The sequence below is a fragment of the Ovis canadensis genome, chromosome 8 (genome assembly GCF_042477335.2).
Source record: "Ovis canadensis isolate MfBH-ARS-UI-01 breed Bighorn chromosome 8, ARS-UI_OviCan_v2, whole genome shotgun sequence".
Lineage (NCBI taxonomy): Eukaryota > Metazoa > Chordata > Mammalia > Artiodactyla > Bovidae > Ovis > Ovis canadensis.
In genome coordinates, this window is record NC_091252.1 from 68,007,605 (window position 1) to 68,029,184 (window position 21,580).

At 41.4% G+C, this 21,580-nt stretch overlaps 1 protein-coding gene across 1 annotated transcript in view; it reads left to right on the plus strand.

Moving 5' to 3' along the window:
- Positions 1-14,103: 14,103 nt before the first annotated feature.
- The window catches only part of ENPP1 (ectonucleotide pyrophosphatase/phosphodiesterase 1), a 71,722-nt gene continuing 64,245 nt past the window's right edge, over positions 14,104-21,580 (plus strand). Inside the window, exon 1 of the mRNA XM_069599262.1 lies at positions 14,104-14,527. Within this exon, the coding sequence (XP_069455363.1) occupies positions 14,288-14,527 (240 nt within the window). The 5' untranslated portion in view covers positions 14,104-14,287. The remainder of the gene's footprint in view (positions 14,528-21,580) is intronic.

The following is a 21,580-nucleotide window of genomic DNA, read 5'->3' on the forward strand; positions in this document are numbered from 1 at the left end:
AAACAGGCATTTTGGCCTGTAGCTCAGCTGATGTCCCAGCTAATGGCCAGCTAATAACTGATGTGTGAGAGTACTTTCAGATGATTCCAGGCCCCAGCTGTCTAGTCACCCCCAGCCCTCGCATCTTTCCAGCTGAGGCCTCAAACATTATGGAGCAAAGATTAGCCTTTCTTGCTCTGACATTTCTGAATTCTTAACTCAAAGAATCTGTGAGCACAATATAGCAGCTTTTTAGTTACACTACTAATTTAGGGGTGGTTTATTAAGCAGCAATGGTACCTACAATAGATAGGGGGAAAATAGAGTATTCAATAAATGGTTCTGGAAAAAAGTAGGTAGACATTTGAAAAGTAGAATCCATATCTCATACCAAAATAAATTTCAGATGGGTCAAAAAGCGAAATGCAAAAACTTAAATGAAAACCTTACTAGGATACCACTGGAGAATTAAAAAGAGAAAGCTTAGAAGGAAGATTTGTTGAAGTGTGATATAAAATTCTGAAATTATGAAATATCAATAAATATGACTACATAAAATAATATGTTGCTTGGGAAAAAATCACAATCAAGAGTCATAAGTAAAGTCAAATGATCTTGACTATATGATGGGTCAGTAAGGAAAAGATCAACAACCCAGTAGAAAAGGGGACTAATGAAAAGAATAGTCAATTTGCAGAAAAAAAGAACTGAAAACTCTTATATAAAGAATGTCAATCTTACTCATTATCTGAGAAATGCAAACAAACACTACAATGAGGTACCCCTTTTCACCCAACAGACAGGCATAAGAAAACCTGAATCATGAAATGTGGGAATTAAAAGTATGGGTCCTGGAAATCAAAGCTGACTGACTGACCTTAGGCAAATTTGTTAATTTTTGCCTGCTTCAGTTTCCTTATCTATAAAATGGTGATGATAACAATCATACTTATCACTTATGGTTTGTGAGGATTAAGTGATTTAATGTATGTAAGCCATTTATAACAGTGTCTAGAATTATAGTAGACTATTATTACTTTTAAATTGAGAGGTTAGGGTTGGGAACTGGAACACTTATGCACTGCTTAAGTCAGAGCAAATTCATTTACTCCAGGTAAAAGGCTGTTTGCCAGGATCTTTAGAAACTAAAGAGCTTCCCTGGTGTATCAGATGGTAAAGAATCTGCCTGCAATGCAGGAGACCTGGGTTTGATCCCTGGGTTGGGAAGATCCCCTGGAGAAGGGAATGGCTACCCACTCTGGTATTCTTGCCCAGAGAATTCCATGGACAGAGGAACCTGGTGGGCTACAGTCCATGAGATCACAAAGAGTTGGACACAACTGAGCAAATAAAACTGGACTTGTATCAATGTCTATTAGAGATATCAGTGGCTTGAAGCTTTTGCTCAAAAAAAGCATCTCTCAACTGTTTGCCGGACAGGTCTGTTACCAGCAGCTGTTTCCCAGCCAGTCCCAGTCATGGCTTACAGCCAGGGAGCGGGAGAGCATGCTTGAGTGAATCCTTAAAGTTCTTCTCATCTCTGCTCGCGAGTACTATCCCATGTTTCCAGGACAGCACCTGCTAGAGCGCAGGGCCATCCATTCTGCTCACATGGCAGCCTCTGCTCCAAGCTTCCCTGTGGACAGACAGACCAAGGCTAAACTTATGACCCAGAGTCCTCGTACCCCGTCTTGAAAGACATAACATTTACAGACATAAAATTATGATACATTTTATAATTTGTGACTTAAAAGGCTCAAATATCTCTACTCTGAAGAAATTGGATGAATATTTATGCAGTTTGTTTTCATTTTGTCAACTTGCATTCTGACGAAATGTCTTTCCAAGTGTAACTGTATATGACTGAGGAGAAAAGACATGACATTCATAACCTATTATAGATCACTTGCTATTTACAGTGTCTCAGAACTTAAAAGAAAAAATATCCTTCCTCAGCATCATTCTGTGATTTGCTTTCTTCTTGGCTCTCCTTTCAGATGTATTCCTTCATATATACTGGGATGTCCCTTATTTTCAAAAAATACATTTGAATCTATTTCCTAGTTTACCATTTCTTATGTTCAAAGTGTACATACCTGATTGTTTTTATCCCTTTTAAGCTTTTTTTTTTTTTAACCTTGTCAGTTCCAGTGCTTTCCAAAAGGTTTCTGGCAATATTGGGGGATCTTGGCTTATTCTCATGTATAGAAGTGAATCCACAAAACTGGTGGATTAGGAACTGATGTCCAAATAGTTTCCAGTTTATGACTCATAGTCAATCTATCTCATTTTTTCCTATACACAGATCTTACACAACCAACAAAAGCCATGTTTCAAAGTCATCTGGATCTGTGGTCTGCTTTCTATTAATACCTCTTCCTTATCTTTCAAACCTTGGTGCAAGCATTTCTTCCTCAGGGAATCCTTTGCTGACCACTTGCTGCTACAGATTGATCCACTCCTCCTACAGACTGAGTCAGACATTCCAGTCATATATTCTGGCCTCTTATACTATTCTATTTTACCATAGTGTTCATTATCATTTTTTTCTTCCAGTTCTCAGCACTAACTTGATTAATATCTGTCTCCCTTCTCTAGACTTGAAGAATTTTGAGATAGACTCTTCCCCATATATCCTGAGCCCTAGAATAACTCTTGGCTCAGAGAGATTCAACAAATATTCTGTGGGTAAATGAATAAATAGGTAAAAAAGTGAATGAATGACTAAAGTCCCCAGAACTGTGACCAGTATATGACGGCATTTAATAAAATGATAGTTAATATTATTATTGCTGGTTTCCATTCCAGAGCAGATCTATTTGCTGATTATTTCCAGTTTGTTGCAAACTTGATTGTGACTTCAGAAACTAAAAGTTATGCGCTCCTTCAACTATGTTCCTTCTTATAGTTGAATTCTTGCCTATAGTAGTACAATATACAAATATGCAGAGATATAAAGATACATGTCTGTATGTGGACATGTGAATGTGTATCAATAAAGAATAAATCAACACATTTTCAGATGCAAAAATATGTGAAGAATCTTTCTAGTTAGTAATCATGAATATTAAACATATATTCAGTTTGATTTCATTTCATTAATAAAATTTCAGTATAAATTTTACCAATTCTTATCAGGATTTCCAAAATCAAGAATATATGAATAGAAGTAAGCAAAGTTAATTATTCATACATTTTTGGGGAAAAGTTTGATTTTGTTCTTTTTAATTTGAACACTTTAATAGAAATGACAAGTTCAAGGCTTTTGTTTTTCTTTAGAATAAAGTATGATAATCTCTATAATATGGGGATCTCTGGATAATTATTTTTCTGCTAGAGTAAAGTTGATTTCCATTTTGATTCTCAATTTGGTAACAGCAAGGACTCAGAATTACTTGATATTAGATCCACATAGAAAGTTTGAGATTTGTGATTGAATACCATTCCATTGTTACATTTAATTTCTTAAAATGAATTTAGACAATGAAGACTTTGAAAGCACCTTTTCCCCATTGAAATAATTTTCTAAACAGAATATTTACACACAGCAATACTTTTATAAATTTTTCTATTGGAACCATAATGTCACAGCTCATTCTGTCTTTTAATTGGCTTGTTAAACTTTCCAATAAACTTATTTAGCTTTCTTTGAGTTGCAGAAATACAATTTGAAGATATGGCTGGACTTTTATTTCACCCCATCACTTTGTTTATTCAGTTCCTATTAGCCAGCTGCACATCCCTGGTCTCTTTCTCTTTCACTGCCATGGGCTTCAGTACATACTCCAGAGCTTGCATTGCATTGTGCCTGTGGGTTTCATGCGAACGGCTCCTTAATTCTGAAATATCATCCTTCTCATTCTTTGTCTGACTAACTCTTTCCTTGGATGTTATAGACTAATAAAAGAAGTTTCCATGATCCCTGTTCTAGCCTTTACGTATGAAAGTAGAAGAACCCACTAAAATCAGATTATGGCCCAAATCAGGGGCATTCTTGAGAACAGAGCCACAGGTAAGATCCAAAGACAATATGTAAAGTAAAGCAGGGTCACAGAGTTCGTGGGAGGGGGTGCCGAAAATAAGGAAGTCACTTCATGGTTCTCCTGACTCTGCTTCTTTCCAAGTGCCCACTCCATGCTTCCCTCTCTGTCTCTACCACAGTCCTCTGCTGACTCACCTTGCCCAGTGTTCAGTGTGGTCGCTGTCAGCTGCTCTTTCAGCATGATGACTTTTCAGCTCTGATTGCAAAATTCTCGTGATAACAAACCTCAGTGCTCAAGATGGAGAAAACCCCAGTCGCAGCAGGGTGAATGGACAGGCTGGATTTCTGTGAGGCATCTGGTCAAATCAGTTGTGACCGCAAGAGCCGGGCCATCTTCCAGGCTGTGTGGGGCTGTACTTTCTAGTGGCTTTCAGGTGAACAGGTTTCCTAAAGTGGACTACAGGACATATAAGCAATAATAATCAGTAGGACTATGACCCTCCAATTTGGGATTGGCACCTTTCTATGGGTTCCCAGCACATTATGCCACCCTTTGGTAGCTCTCAACATACTATATTACAGCTACAGTTAGTGAATACTTCTGGCTTCCACACTTGGCTAGGAGCTTCTCATGAGGATGGACCATTCTTGTTTTTCTTCTTTATCCAATGCTTCTAGTACAGTCCTTAGTATACAGTAAGTAATCAATAAACGTGTGTTCCAGGGGGTTGATGGATTAGCATTCAGTATGCACAGTTGCTCCAGTACTTTGGCCACCTGATGGGAAGAGCTGACTTATTGGAAAAGACCCTGATGCTGGGAAAGATTGAAAACAGGAGGAGAAGGAGACAACAGAGGATGAAATGGTTGGATGGCATCAACTGACTCAATGAACATGAGTTTGAGCAAACTCTGGGAGATAGTGAAGGATACGGAGGCCTGGGATGCTGCATTCCGTGGGGTCATGAAGAGCTGGACACAACTAGTCAAGGCTATGGTTTTTCCAGCAGTCACGTATGGATGTGAGAGCTGGACTGTGAAGGAAGCTGAGCACCGAAGAATTGATGCTTTTGAACTGTGGTGTTGGAGAAGACTCTTGAGAGTCCCTTGGACTGCAAGGAGATCCAACCAGTCCATTCTAAAGGAGATCAGTCCTGGTGTTCATTGGAAGGACTGATGCTAAAGCTGAAACTCCAGTACTTTGGCCACCTCATGCGAAGAGTTGACTCATTGGAAAAGACTGATGCTGGGAGGGATTGGGGGCAGGAGGAGAAGGGGACGACAGAGGATGAGATGGCTGGATGGTATCACCAACTCGATGGACATGGGTTTGGGTGGACTCTGGGAGTTGGTGATGGACAGGGAGGCCTGGTGTGCTGCGATTCACGGGGTTGCAAAGGGTCGGACCCGACTGAGCAACTGAACTGAACTGAACTGAACTGAACTGAAGCAAGTGAACAGCAACAACAGTGCACAGTGGCGATCTATTTTTCATACTAAATATATTTTTTTGTGATTAGTAATTAACCAAATATGTTAATATGGTAATTTCATGCCTTTTTGTTCTGGAGTCCCAGAGTCCAAAGGCTATGTTTTATTTTCTCCACAGAATAAACCTCCGGTTTTATGCTGACAAAGTGGAAAGAGATAGTCACCATTGCCTGAACTGGGGAGAGGATCTGGCCCTCTAACTATTTCTCAGACAGACTTTGAACCAATTCGTCCATTTTTTCAGTCCTCCCTTCACGTCCTCTATCAGAAGTACCTGGTGTAGCCAATTTTATGTATAAGTCTGGTTACATCTTGGTTTTCTTTACTTCTGGTTTAAATTTTCTTTGGTCTGCTAAAGCATTTATCAAGTGTCCATCTGTGTTTCCATCCAATTATTGTTTAATTCTAGTCATGTCTTGCCAAATTTTTTTTGTCCCTGAGGATTTATGCCTTAAAAAACAAACAAACAAAAAATGCTCTTTTGGCTTAGTGTAGTTTCAGGAGAAAAGTGGAAGTAAATGTGTATGTTTGACCCGTAATCTTTTTCCAGATATCCCTGTTTGCATTATTTCTTTTTTTAAAAAAAATTTTAGATATCAGCTTTATTGAGCGACAGTTCATACAGTAGAACGCTTTGATATTAGGTCTGTTATTCAAGGAGTTTTGATAGATATTTGCAGTCATATAAGCACAAAAATCATGATGCAGAGCACTTCTATCACTTCAGAGAGTCCCTGTGTGCCTGGTTAGGGTCAGTTTCCTCCTCCCATCCTGATCCTGACAGACACAGACCTGCTTTCTGTCACTACAGTTTAGCCCTTCTAGAATTTCCATAAAACTGTTTATAATATTCTCTTATCATTTTGATACTTGTAGAATCTGTAGTATTTGTGTCATCTGCTTCACAATATTGGGAATTTGTGACTTTTCTCTTTTTCTTTCTGATAAGTCTAACTAGAGGCTTATCAATTTTATTAAGCTTTTCAAAGAGATATCTTCTGGTATCATTGAAATTCTTCATTTATTTCTGTTTTTGATTTCATTAATTTTTATTCTTCACTTTGTTTCTCTTACTTATAACAGTCCTTAGCTGCCTGTTATTAATATGATGAAGAAACACTTTTAATATGTTTTGTCTAATTTTATTATATTGGTAATATAAGATTCCTTTGATTGCCAGTTCTCCTGTTATTAGTTAGGACATTGCTTTGAATGTTTTCTTGGTAATATGGTTTTTCATCTCTGGTAAGTAGCTGGTAACTTTTTTTTTTTAATAGAAAGAATTGAGTTGTCATTTTTTAATTGTCTGCAATTTTCAAAATATCATTAACTTTAAATGATTATAAAGTTTCTTACAAATTAAGAAAGATGATGCTTTATCTCTCATTTATTCAATCTTCTAAAAAATGTTTGTTTGAATGACCAGGAGCTATGAGGTAATTTCTTACAATCACCTATATTTTTTCATATGTATTTATGAGGGTTTTTGCTGGATCATCGAAAAAGCAAGAGAGTTCCAGAAAAACATCTATTTCTGCTTTATTGACTATGCCAAAGCCTTTGCCTGTGTGGTTCACAATAAACTGTGGAGAATTCTGAAAGAGATGGAAATACCAGACCACCTGACATGCCTCTTGAGAAACCTATATGCAGGTCAGAAAGTAACAGTTTGAACTGGACATGGAACAACAGACTGGTTCCAAATAGGAAAAGGAGTACATCAAGGCTGTATATTGTCACCCTGCTTATTTAACTTCTATGCAGAGTACATTGTGAGAAAAGCTGGACTGGAAGAAGCGCAAGCTGGAATCAAGACTGCCGGGAGAAATATCAATAACCTCAGATATGCAGATGACGCCACCATTATGGCAGAAAGTGAAGAGGAACTGAAAAGCCTCTTAATGAGAGTGAAAGAGGAGAGTGAAAAAGTTGGCTTAAAGCTCAACATTCCGAAAACGAAGATCATGGCATCTGGTCCCATCACTTCATGGGAAATAGATGGGGAAACAGTGTCAGACTTTATTTTTGGGGGCTCCAAAATCACTGCAGATGGTAATTGCAGCCATGAAATTTAAAAGACACTTACTCCTTGGAAGGAAAGTTATGATCAACCTAGATAACATATTCAAAAGCAGAGACATTATTTTGCCAACAAAGGTCCATCTAGTCAAGGCTATGGTTTTTCCAGTGGTCATGTGTGGATGTGAGAGTTGGACTGTGAAGAAAGCTGAGCGCTGAAGAATTGATGCTTTTGAACTGTGGTGTTGTAGAAGACTCTTGAGAGTCCCTTGAACTGCAAGGAGATCCAACCAGTCCATTCTAAAGGACATCAGCCCTGGGTATTCTTTGGAAGGAATGATGCTAAAGCTGAAACTCCAGTACCTTGGCCACCTCATAAGAAGAGTTGACTCATTGTAAAAGACTCTGATGCTGGGAGGGATTGGGGGCAGGAGGAAAAGGGGACGACAGAGCATGAGATGGCTGGATGGCATCACTGACTCAATGGACGTGAGTCTGAGTGAACTCCGGGAGATGGTGATGGACAGGGAGGCCTGGCGTGCTGCGATTCATTGGGTTGCAAAGAGTCAGACATGACTGAGTGACTGAAATGAACTGAACTGAACTGATACATGCGTGTATGTTTACATTTTTATCTTTTAGAAGTTTATATTGGGATGAAATAAAATGCTCTCTTTTTATACAGTTTTTAAAAATATTTTGTTTCAGTTATCTTAAGGTATAAGGAGGAAAAGCTTTTCTCTCTCTCTGTCTCAATCACAAGAGTGAGAGAGAGTTAACAGATCTTTCCTACACTGGTCCAGACCTACACATCTGACAAACTGGTTGATGCCACCAGCACAGTGAGGAAGAAGACATTCTTATTCTTTGGGGTCCACAGCTACAACATTCCTCCTGTCTCCCAGATTTTAGCCTATCCTGCAACAGTTGTATATTTGTAGCAAATGTTCTCTCAGATGAAAGAGAAGGAAGGCCAAGTCTTTGTCTCAGACTTGGTCCTCTGTTTTCCACGATCACACTTAAATAAGCAGCTTTGCTGACCACATCAACAGAAAAAATGAGATACCCTATATTAATGAATAAAAAAAAGTCAGTATCTTTCCTACATACATGTTATATGTGATTATATGACTTGTAGATGTAAAAATGGATAATAACTGTCAAAAGAATGATGAATTAAATGATTTTTTTTTCCTCTCTGAAGGATTGGATACCTGGCCACTAAAGTTCTCCACCTGCCTCAGAGATGGGAGAGGAAGATAAAGCCAAGCCAGGCAGCCTTGGCTTTATTATGCCTTAATATACAAATATATACATATTTTATACAAATAATATACAAAGATAAAGCATTTATCAGTTTTCAATTGCAAAAATATAGTTATAACACCTACTTCAAAGATATATATTGTAAAACCTATTTTAAAGACAGATATTGTTAAGAGAGAAAACAATTTCTAAATTTCTTAAGTTCCCACAAATTAAGAATGAGGCCTGAAAGAATTGAAAGTTCAGTGTACTGTAAACCAGGGGAATATAGAACTCAGCAGATGATGCATAAAAAGTCCCTGCTACACTGCAGTGAGACAAAGTTGACTCGGATTCTGTGAAGTGTGGAAACAGAAGTGGGAGAGGGAAGTGCCCTGGTAGACACCTTTATGACATTTTGACCTTTTGTGAGCTGAAATCCTGGATGGGAAGATAAACATTAGGTAGGCTGAGCAGAATGCCTGAAGCAGAAATGCTTCCACCCTACTTTCTGATTGGGCCTCTGTTGGCAGAATGTTCCCCTCATCCACGTGGAAAGGGCTTCTTCCAAATGAAAAACATCGTGGCCAGTCAGAATCTGAGGTAGCACTCTGAGCCTTCACTGGCTCTCCTGTAGGAAAGGAGCAATAGTGGACGTCTCATTGCCTTCTGGGGATGCCGAAGTTACCTCAGTTGAGAGCCGGTAGAGTTATCCAGTGGGTGTTACAGTCAAGGATACTTACTTGTCACTACTGCTCACTCGTTCAGTTGTATCTGACTCTTTGTGACCCCATGGACTGTGGTCCACCAGGCTCCTCTGTTCATGAGATTTTTCAGGCAAGAATACTGGAGTGGGTTGCCATTTTCTTCTCTAGGGGACCTTCCCGACCCAGGGATTGAAGCCGTGTCTCCTGTGTTGGCAGGTGGATTAATTACCACTGAGCCACCTGGGAAGCCCTAGTCAGAGATAAGATGACCCCAGCTCAGAGAGCCAACTGTTTACACCATGTTTAGATGGAAGATGTGGCTGTACTCAGAAGTGGTTGCAGCCCTACCATGAGTTGAGGTGGAATTTATCAACTCTGAAGGTCTCCTGAGCCTTGTTGGAGCAAGAAGATGAGTCAGGCATTTACCAACCGCACTCTAAAGCCGCACTCTATTATAACCACTAGAGCAACTGCGTGCCTGCTCAGTTGCTTCCGTCAGTCATGTCCGACTCTTTGTGACCCCATGGACTGTAGCCCACCAGGCTCCTCTGTCCATGGGATTTCCCAGGCAAGAATACTGGAGTGGGTTGCCACGCCCTCCTTCAGGGGATCTTCCTGACTCAGAGATCGAACCTGCATCTCCTGCATTGCAGGCAGATTCTTTACCCACTGAGCCACCTGGCAGGCCCCCCTAGGGCAACTACCAAGAAAATAACTTTAGAAAAGATAAAATTCAACAGAAGAATTACCATGGTATAATAAAGCACATTTCAAACAGAAGTTTAAAGAAGTGAAGAAGAAACAGAAAGACAAAAATGATATCGGGCATAGAGAAAACAAGTAGCAGAGTGCTGCTGCTGTTAAGTTGCTTCAGTCGTGTCCGACTCTATGTGACCCCATAGATGGCAGCCCACCAGGCTCCGCCGTCCCTGGGATTCTCCAGGCAAGAACACTGGAGTGGCAGACTTGAATTCAGATTATTTGGCAACCCCAGGTTTTGTTCAAAATGAGGTACAAAAGAGACAATGGAGTGGGGAACAGGGGTAGCAGAGACCATAGACAACAAGAAAGTGAAGACTGTACTGCAGTTCCTTTTAGATGGGGTCTGCACTTGCCATTTTCCCACAGTTTCTATGACTTAATTGCATTCACTTTCTGATTTTGTTACCTGACTGACAATGAGGTGTTTTTCCTCCATCCCAGAGGAGTCAGTATCTGTTCCTGATAACCTGGGTTCTCCCTTCATAGATGCATATCCAGTAGGGGCTCTCAAATCTTCCCAGAAATTATGCTTAGATTATATTTAAATCATTTATAGTTAAATCATATTTAAGTATTTTAATCATGCATAATTTATGTAAAATTAAAGCATTTAATTCTCTCTTTTACAGGGGTAGGGATTGGGTGATTTAAATATGGAAAGGATCCATTTAAATTTTTATGTAAAGTTAGAGAAATGTAAACTATTTTATTGACATTTAGAGATAGTGCGATTTTATGTATTATTTGTAACTCCAGTTTATAAGTGAGGAAACCAAGGCATAGAGAGTTCTTGTACTCTGTACAAAGTCATATTGTTATACAGGCTTCTTCCAGGGGGAATATTTTCACGTTTACAAAAAAGGAAGAGAAACCAGGATGTCATACAAAGCTTTAAAAATGAATTAATGTCATGGAAAAAATTTTTTTCAACATCTCATAAAGATGAAAGAGACTTGTGGTTTTTTTCATTTTCGACTGGCCTAGATGTCTTCCGTGTTTCACTGGAGAACTGGAGGGATTTCAGCTGGAGAAGCTTTGGAGCAGCTGCTAAAATAATTACCCTATCATATATTTCATTTTTAAAAACTGAGAAAAGTTGTTTCTCAATTTCGAGAGGCCTTAGTTCCAAACACAGATAACAAGTTGGCTGCGCTAGGTGTTCTGGTCTTATTTACACCCCAGAGTTCCAGGCACCCAGGGGAGTGTTCACATATTTTTGTACAATACAACCTAAGGAATCATCAAATCTTACCCTCTCATCTTTACTGTCATCCTAGACTAGAATCCTCAGTCATTCAAGGCAGAATGGTTTAGGACTAAGGACGACACATTGATTGCCCACCTTTACACTAACTGAGAAGTTTTGTTACAGTTTTGTCTCTTGACCTTATTGTACTTCGGGCGTGCGGAGTGTTCACATATTTTTGTATAGTACAACCTGAGGAATCATCATATTTTATCCTCTCATCCTTACTGCCATCCTAGATTAGAGTTTAGGACTAAGGATGACATATTGCTTGTTCACTTTTACACTAACTGGAGGCGTTTTGTTGCAGTTTTGTCTCTTGACCTTATTGCACTTTGGTGTCTGAGGCTATCCCTCATATCATGTTGCATATAAGCAAGATGGAGGCAAGACTTGTCTATCACTCAGTTTGTGGCTAAACAACATGAGTGGCCTGCTCAATCCAGTTTTATTCTGATTTTAGAGTTTCAATTGGATTTTTTATAGTTACCCATAAAAGTCCCAGTTGGCATTAGGCGAGGCCTAAGCATAAGGCAAAGGCCACATCCTGGTGGCCTGTGTGCCAGGCCCACCCTGCAGATGTGTTTTTACATTTTGTTTGGCCTTGAAAGTGGTTTAAAGAAATTGTTTTTCTGAATTTCATAGACAAAATTTTGCAATCTGGAGAATTCACATAAACATCTAAATTTCCTGTTTCTCCTGAAAAATCTGACTATCTGGCCACAGTGGGCACACTAGCCTGCTGAGTAAATGCCACCACCTTTGACAGGGTACAAACTCACATTCAGGGGGCTGCCTCACTCTTTTATGTTCCTGCTGGTCCTGGATGTTTGAGTCCATGACCATACAGTCCCCTCCACCAATGGGCTGAGTCTTTAAGATAATCTGTTGACTTGGGATGCAGACAATACACCTACTGCATTTGTTTTCCTAAGTTCAAAGCTATTGGGAATGTTTCTGTTGTGGTGCTTTTAGAAGCTCTGAGACTCATTTGACCAGTCTCCATGGAGTAAATCTTTGACCTTGAATCTGACTTTTGGGAGCAGTCAAAGGAAAATTTAGAGCCAAGTTTGGGGTGAAAAATATGTGCGACCATGTAATAGTGAAACCTGTTTCTCTTGGGTGGTTTGGTTTGTAAGCTGACTCAAAGGTAATTAAGGGGAAAAAAGAGCTCAATCATGCTTTGAGGCCTTTACTTCTTCCAGATGTCCGTTACCCTTTCCACTGAGCTGTCATAATATCCTATGTGTGTTCCTATTATGCATCTATGTTTCGGGTTTTAGTTTTTTGTTTACTGCCCTCTCCTCTTGGATCCAGAGAAGGCAATGGCACCCCGCTCCAGTACTCTTGCCTGGAAAATCCCATGGTCGGAGGAGCCTTGTAGGCTGCAGTCCATGGTGTTGCAGAGTCGGACACGACTGAGCAACTTCACTTTCACTTTTTGCTTTCATGCATTGGAGAAGGAAATGGCAACCCACTCCAGTGTTCTTGCCTTGAGAATCCCAGGGACAGGGGAGCCTGGTGGGCTGCCGTCTATTGGGTCGCACAGAATCGGACATGACTGAAGCGACTTAGCAGCAGCAGCAGCAGCCTCTTGGATCAGACTGGGAGCCACTTGGGAAAGATATACTTTTGTTCATCTTTGATCTTGGAGGCCATTGGCACTGTTGAAAGCCAAGAGACTGAACTGAAGGATTCATTATTGAATGAATGAATGAATCAAAGGACCTAAATGGAAAGCGTCCCAAGATAATTATTTTAAAGGGGACAAGAAACACTTTATATCGTAGCATCCATTCTTATTTAAAAATATATTCGCATATATTCCTGAAATCAAAATGAATTGAAAAATTAGTTGATATTGGATTGTATGACTTTCCTTGTTCACTAACGTCAGCTCCGGTATTGAAAGTCACTGTTTTCCACTTGACAAGCAAAACTCCCGTGACTGCACACTTGTGGTTTCCCTAACTGATGAGCAAGGAAGTGTAAAAGCTGTAGAACCAAAGGTGAATAAAAATCCACCAAGAATTATAGCCTACTGCTCGTGTCCTAGTTTGAAACAAAGTATCAAAGTATTTCAGATGTTAACTTTTTTGGTAGCAGCAGCAACCTCAGGATAGCGCAGCGTCGACACTTTAAAGCTTTCGATGTAGAAAATTACTAATAAATATTTCACAAGAGCAGCAGCCCCACCCCCAACACCGAAAATCCCAGAAAATTAAATCTCTTATATGTTGTTGCATTTGTAAAATCAGGTGTTTTCAGGTTGGATAGTCCTGAGCAGCGTTAAGTATTCAGGGAATTCTTGAGTGTTTCTACGTAGAAGTGTCGCTTCCCACCCCCCGCGCTGTACCCTATAGTCTCTCTGCTTGTCCATCCAGAAACACAGAGGTCAGTCCCGACTCCACTCTCCCGCCTTTGAGAAGCCGCACAGGCGGGCCGCATCCTCTCTGTCCACCCGCTCTATTTTGGGGCCCCATGATCTCATGCCCTCTGCAGACCACACTCTGCAATTCCAGACCAGCCCGCGCCGCGAGGCTACGCTAGGCGATTCCTGCAAGTGCTCGGACGCTGCCTGAGGCGCGAGGTAGGCAAGGCTTGGAGGGGGAGGTTAAAGACACGCCCACGTAAAGGACCCAAAATAACCGACACGCTGAGTGCCCGAAATCAGACAGGAAGCCAAATAATCCGGGGCGTTGAGCTGCTTTCCCCTCACTCGCAGCGCTGGGCAGGCGCCCAGCCAAGGGTCTGGCGGCGAGGGGCGGGTGCGGCGGCGGGCGGGATGGGGCGGGGCCGGCGCGGAGCCTATTAAAGGCGCGGCGGGGCGGCGGGGCCCGAGCGCCCGGGGCCACGATGGAGCGGGACGGTTGCGCTGGGGGCGGGAGCCGCAGCGGCGAGGGCGGGCGCAGCCCCCGAGAGGGCCTGGCGGGGAACGGCCGAGACCCGGGTCCGGGCCGCGCCGCCGAAGCGTCCGGGGAGCCGCAGGCGGCCGCGTCGCTGCTGGCCCCCATGGACCTGGGGGAGGAGCCGCTGGAGAAGGCGGCGCGCGCCCGCCCGGCCAAGGACCCCAACACCTATAAAGTGCTCTCGCTGGTAGGTCCCCGCTGGCCCAGCGCGCGGGAGGGCGGGGAGGGCGGCGCCCGCTCCTGCGCTGCGAGCGTGCGGTCAGCACCCGGGGCCCGGAGAGAGACAAGTTGTGTGCCCTGCTTCGCTGCCTTTTGGCTCTCCTCTGCGGGTTTTTATCTGTGCTCATCACCACCGAGCCTTCTCTTCCTCTCGGGGAAATAGCTCACTCTCGCTGTTATTACTGATGCTCCAAAGGAACCTGTTTATGAAACCATGCTGTTAAAAATCGTGATCTTTGGAAATCCCACCGCTTTCCCCCAGAGAGTACAAGGTCGTTCGTGGGGAAAAATGACCAACCTGAAAGTTGTTGGTTTTAGGATGATCGACAAGGTGTTTGTTTTAATTTAAAATTTCAGTTTAATTTTTTTACCTCTTTAGGGAGATCCTTTCCTTGTATTAACCGATTCCACTTGAAAGATGTAACAGAGCTCTTTAAGTTGTATCAGGAACTTTAGAAAGTACTTTTTCTCTTGGCTTTGCTTAGGAATTTCTTTGCAGCTGTTCAGAAACCCCATCAATATTCATGTTATGTGAATGTGAAGAAGTGTTTATGATTCGTCGTCCATTCTTCCAACCACATTTTTTATTGTTACAAAAGTACCCACTCGTCCTCTGCCACTTTGCTGGTACAGTTGCAGGATCCACAATCAATTTCAGGAAATGTGGGGGTGGTTTTCCCTTCTACATCTATGGCAGGAAGTACTGGACCCAGAATTCTGGGTTCTTGCTTTCATGGCCTTTATTAATTGCTGGGGCCTCCTATAACTTTCCCCAAACCTCAGTTTCTTCAGTGTTAAAATGAGGACATCATCTCCATGTGCATCACATAGGGTTATTGTGAAGGTCAGGTGGAACAATGTATGTGAGGAAGTAAATTTGAAAACCACAAGGAGATGTAGTCGTTTTATTGTATTATGTGGAAGTGACATTCCATGTAGAGTGTGCCTTAAACTATATTGTCACTTAACGTTTAATGATTGGACAATGCAGTGTGGAGGACATCTTTTCTGATATTTGAAATCTTTCCTTTCATAAACTTTCCTTTTTCACTGTGTTTTGGGTGTCATGGAGATGATACAGTGCTTTGAGGAACCAACTTTCCTAAAGATATGGTGTCATATAATTAGTACCTAAAAATAAGTCTAAGATTCAAAGAGTAAGTGTCCAAACCACATAATGTTTGTATCTCAAGATATATTTTGCATCATATCTATTTAAGAACACCTAATACTTAGGAGAGCTTAGTCTTTTGAGTCACCATTTTTGTTTTTGTCAGAGGGAAACCTTAGCTTTTGCAACACTGTTACTTAATATTTTTCAGTTTGGCTCAGGCATTCAATAATTGTACAATGAATCTATATGTAACTCCCATGTGAAATTACTTCTATGTGCCTATCTGCAGTCTTAAAAGTTTACTAAATTTGTCAGTTGCTAAATTCAGTTTTAGAATCTTTCCTATTCATTTACCTATAAATCCACAGTAGGTATCAGCAGACATCTACCTTTGGAACATGAATTTCAGTCTTTGACACCTGCAATCAGCTTGTGAAACAGCATTTCATTTTACTCTGTTGATACAACTCTGGGCTTTGACGTGGAAATGTCTTTAATATTGCTACAAGTAGGACAATCATGAGAATTTTTAATACCATTAGGTGGGGTCTTTTGTTGTAACACATGTTGAATTGAAACGAATTCCTACTTCATGTCTTTTGATGAAATACAATGGGCCATTAATATATACCCAAACTCACTGATGTGTTTTTGAAACTCTTAATTAATAGTTTCAGGTGAAAATGAAACCCCGGTGGCTCAGTGGTAAAGAATCCACCTGCCAGTGCAGGATACGGGTGTTTGATTCCTGGGTTGGGAGGATCCCCTGGAGGAGGGCATATGGCAACCCACTCCAGTATTCTTGCCTAGGAAATCCCCACAGACAGAAGAGCCTGGAGGGCTCCAGTCCGTAGGGTCGCAAAGAGTCAGACACGACTGAAGTGACTTGGCATACACACACGCATGCATCCATTCTTTCCCTCCCCTACTTCCATATTCTTCTTCCTCTAGACTTTCCCAAATGATGCACTTCTAAAGGGAAAAATCTCCAAAAGGAGCTTGACAGCTCTCACCAAAGAGCTCTGGGGCATGTCTTCTAGAGAGAAGCTGCAATTCTATCAAGTGGAACATCTGCACACTTTTCATAAAGCTGAAGAAATGGGTTGACCAATTGCATCTGAGGTTGGGATTACCAAAGCCCAACGGCTGAAGGGGTCTTCGGTTTTCATCTAGCAGGATTAACATAAGAGTTACCTTCCGGAGAGATAAACAGGGGTCACAGGACTGTTGCGTTTTTTCTGAAAGTGCTTCAGATACACTTAAATGCTGGAGGGAAGTGGGAGTGAATGCAGAAGGCACAGTGGCTTCTCCCCATATGATCCCTAGGCAGACCACAGGCTCTGCTCTGGAGACGCTGGCCCTGGTCTGTGGATGTCCTCATGCCCAGGCACTGAGCCAGGCTGTGGGAAACTCCAGGAGGTCAAACAAATATATGCTTCAGTAGATACGTTAGACCTGAATGCTTTTCCAGGTTCCACATTAAGTTCTGAACTGAAATGTCTGCTTCCACTAAGGTTGTTCCTGGACATTAATTTGAAATAGCTTTCCTTTTCCTGGCAGGGTTTTCAACCACATTGCAATACACTTCTCTATTCTTCAGTTAGCTCTTCCACAGCATCATTTTGTGTTTGTGAACTTTTGCTGTCCTTATGAATACATATACCTGTGTGTGTTCATAGGTGGCCTTGTGTGTGGGTGGTGGTGAGTGAAGACAAGTTTCACCTTTTGATGAAAGAGTTCTTTGTAAGTGGCAGAAGTTTCCCTTGTTTATCAGAAATCTGAGTGTGAAAGTTATTAATTCTGTTAGCTTCTCTCTCCTTTCTTGTAACACATCATCTTATTTCCAGACTACCACCTGGAGAAGAGCTCTGCTGTTAATCCAACTTGAAATTGACATTGCTTTTTGGTTTATAAAATTTTATATCTGCCCAGCCATAGTTGAGCATTTTATTTCAAAAATGACCAGCACATCTTAGGGTCTAGATATGTCTCCTGTTTTCCCTTTATGGTGTTTTGTCTCACATGTTCTAATAAAATGTACTCAAGGTTTCTAGGAACTCAGCAAGACAGTTGTGTTTACTCCTGGGCCTACGGTACCCCACTGTCAGTGTCAGCTTTTGGTTGAATGAATGCAGTACGTTTTTACTTAGACTGAGTAACACTTTGACTTGGAAGAGAGTAAGCTAGCAAGACTGAACACACAACTATGTACTCATATAGTCAATTGAAAGTCAGGAATCCAAATATAAATGCACTAATTGGGCTTCCATGGTGGCTCAGATGGTATACAGTCTGCCTGCAATACAGGAGACCTGGGTTTGATCTCTGGGTTAGAAACATCCCCTGGAGAAGGAAATAACTACCCAGTCCAGTATTCTTGCCTAGAGAATGTCATGGACAGAGGAGCCTGGCGGGCTGCCATCTGTGGGGTTACAAAGAATCGGACATGACTAAGTGACTGCTGCTGCTAAGTGGCTTCAGTCGTGTCTGACTCTGTGCAGCCCACCAGGCTCCCCTGTCCCTGGGATTCTCCAGGCAAGAACACTGGGGTGGGTTGCCATTTCCTTCTCCAAAGCATGAAAGTGAAAAGTGAAAGTGAAGTTGCTCAGTCGTGTCTGACTCTTAACGACCCTATGGACTGCAGCCTACCAGGCTCCTCCGTCCATGTGATTTTCCAGGCAAGAGTACTGGAGTGGGGTGCCATTGCCTTGTCCAGACTGAGTGACTAAGCACGCAATAAGCACGCAATAGAGATGACACTTGTATCAATTCAGGGATAGTGTCAAAATGGGAATGTCATTTATTTAGCACATAGCAAGATGGAAGAGGCAGTGAATGAACCCCAAACAAAAGTTCCCAACTAAAGTCAGCATACCTAAGAGGCCAGAGGGCCTTCATGATAACTTGGATTCAGAATCAAGATCTAGCCACTGGCCATGCCCTTAGAAAGAAACAGCCCAGGTGTGGTGCTCCGCAAGCACAAGTAAGGTCATCCTTCAGGTACAAATGAATCTCCTTTGCTTATACCAAGGCCTCTTCTGTGACTTTGCTGTCACATCCCAAATTCTATTTTTGTGTGGTTCTTTTAGGGATCTGTTATCTTCAGCATTGCTTTCTATGACTTCCTTTCCTTCTGATTTGAGTCAGATTCTAGTCTTACTCTCTCTCACCATTTATATTTCAGCTGTTTCTACTTCATGTGTCCTCTTAGGAATACACAGGTGCCCTTCCAACCTTTTTGTGTTTTTCCAATCTATTCCCTCCACTCTTTTGTTACCTCTAGGCTCTCAGTTTTGCCATCTCCTGTTGCATCACATCCTAATTATGACTCTGAAGAGAATCTCTGGAACCATATTGAGAAACCTCATGCATTTTCTATAATAAAGAACTGGGAACCAATAACCTTTTCAGAATATTTATAGATTTTTTTTTTATCAGCTTCTTATCTTCCTCCAGGTAATTCTTTTTTCTTCTTCTCGGATTTAAGTATTAAAGGCAAATGAAAGTAGTTTTAAATTCAGCTTTGTTTTTGAATCTGATAAATTTCATTGCCAACTATCTGTGTCACTGTTAAGACACAGAAAATGTATTTCAGCTATATAAGGGACATTATGGAGAAGCCAAAGAACTTATTCATGATTCATGGCTTTTTGGAGTGGAGGGAAGGGGGAAAGCCACTTCAACTTTCAAACAAGTTAGGAAGAAAAACCTTTTGAAATACAGCTTGTAATTAGAGATCTGCCTGTGGTTAAGATAAACATGCCTCCATCAACCATGAACTATACCCCAAACAACAAAAAATAAACAAGAAACCTTTTAGCAAATGAGACCAAGCAGAACATAGATTACCCTTGTTAGTCTAAGCTCTGTGCAACAAGAACTGATATTCAGAAGGCTGACCCAATATGAAAACCCTTTGACATCAAACAAGAGGTAAGTTATGTATTTACCAAGGAAAGAAAGCATCAGTTCAGTTCAATTGCTCAGTTGGATCTGACTCTCTGCAACCCAATGGACTGCAGCACCCCAGTCCTCCCTGTCCACCACCAACTCCTGGGGTTTACTCAAACTCATGTCCATTGAGTCGGTGATGCCATCCAGCTATCTCATCCTCTGTCGTCCCCTTATCCACCCGCCTTCAATCTTTCTGAGTAGGTTCTTAACATCAGATGGCCAAAGTATTGGAGTTTCAGCTTCAACATCAGTCCTTCCAATGAATCTCCTTGGAGTGCAGGGGACTCTCAATTGTCTTCTTCAACACCACAGTTCAAAAGCATCAATTCTTTGGTGCTCAGCTTTCTTTATAGTCCAGCTCTTACATCCATATATGACTACTGGAAAAACCATAGCTTTCACTAGATGGATCTTTGTTGGCAAAGTAATATCTCTGCTTTTTAAAATGTTGTCTAGGTTGGTCATAACTTTTCTTCCAAGGAGTAAGCATCTTTTAATTTCATAGCTGCATCACCATCTGCAGTGATTTTGGAGTCCAAAAAAGTAAGTCTGTCACTGTTTCCACTGTTTCCCCATCTATTTGCCATGAAGTGATGGGACCAGATGCCATAATCTTCGTTTTCTGAATGTTGAGTTTTAGGCCAACTTTTTCACTCTCCTCTTTCACTTTCATCAAGAGGCTTTTTAGCTCCTCTTCACTTTCTGTAATAAGGGTGGTGTCATCTGCATATCTGAGGTTATTGAAATTTCTCCCGGCAATCTTGATTCCAGCTTGTGCTTCATCCAGCCCAATGTTTCTCATGATGTACTCTGCATTTAAGTTAAATAAGCAAGGTGACAATATACAGCCTTGATGTACTCCTTTTCCTGTTTGGAACCTGTCTGTTGTTCCCTGTCCAGTTACAACTTGCTTCCTGACCTGCATATAGGTTTCTCAAGAGGCAGGTCAAGTGGTCTGGTATTCCCATCTCTTGAAGAATTTTCCAGAGTTTATTGTGATCCTCACAGTCAAAGGCTTTGGCATAGTCAATAAAGCAGAAATGGATGTTTTTCTGGAACTCTTTTGCTTTTTCCATGATCCAGCAGATGTTGGCGATTTGATCTCTGGTTCCTCTGCCTTTTCTAAATCCAGCTTGAACATTGGGATGTTCACAGTTCATGTACTATTGAAGCCTGGCTTGGAGAATTTTGAGCATTACTTTACTAGCGTGTGAGATGAGTGCAATTGTGTGGTAGTTTGAGCGTTCTTTGGCATTGCCTTTCTTTGGGATTGGAATGAAAACTGACCTTTTGCAGTCCTGTCACCACTGCTGAGTTTTCCAATTTGCTGGCATGTTGAGTGCAGCATTTTCACAGCATCATCTTTTAGGATTTGAAATAGCTCAACTGTAATTCCATCACCTCCACTAGCTTTGTTCATTGTGATGCCTCCTAAGGCCCACTTCTCTTTGCATTCCAGGATGTCTGGCTCTAGGTGAGTGATCACACCATCGTGATTATCTTGGTCGTGAAGATCTTTTTTGTACACTTCTTCCGTGTATTCTTGCCACCTCTTCTTAATATCTTCTGCTTCTGTTAGGTCCAGACCATTTCTGTCCTTTATTGAGCCCATCTTTGCATGAAATGTTCCCTTGGTATCTCTAATTTTCTTGAAGAGATCTCTAGTCTTTCTCATTCTGTTGTTTTCCTCTATTTCTTTGCACTGATCACTGAGGAAGGCTCTCTTATTTCTCCTTGCTTTTCTTTGGAACTCTGCATTCAAATGGATATATCTTTCCTTTTCTCCTTTGCCTTTTGCTTCTTTTCTCCTCACGGCTTTTGCAAGCCCTCCTCAGACAGCCATTTTTCTTTTTTGCCTTTTTTTTTCTTGGGGATGGTCTTGATCCCTGCCTCCTGTACAATGTCATGAACCTCTGTCCATAGTTCTTCAGACACTCTGTCTATCAGATCTAA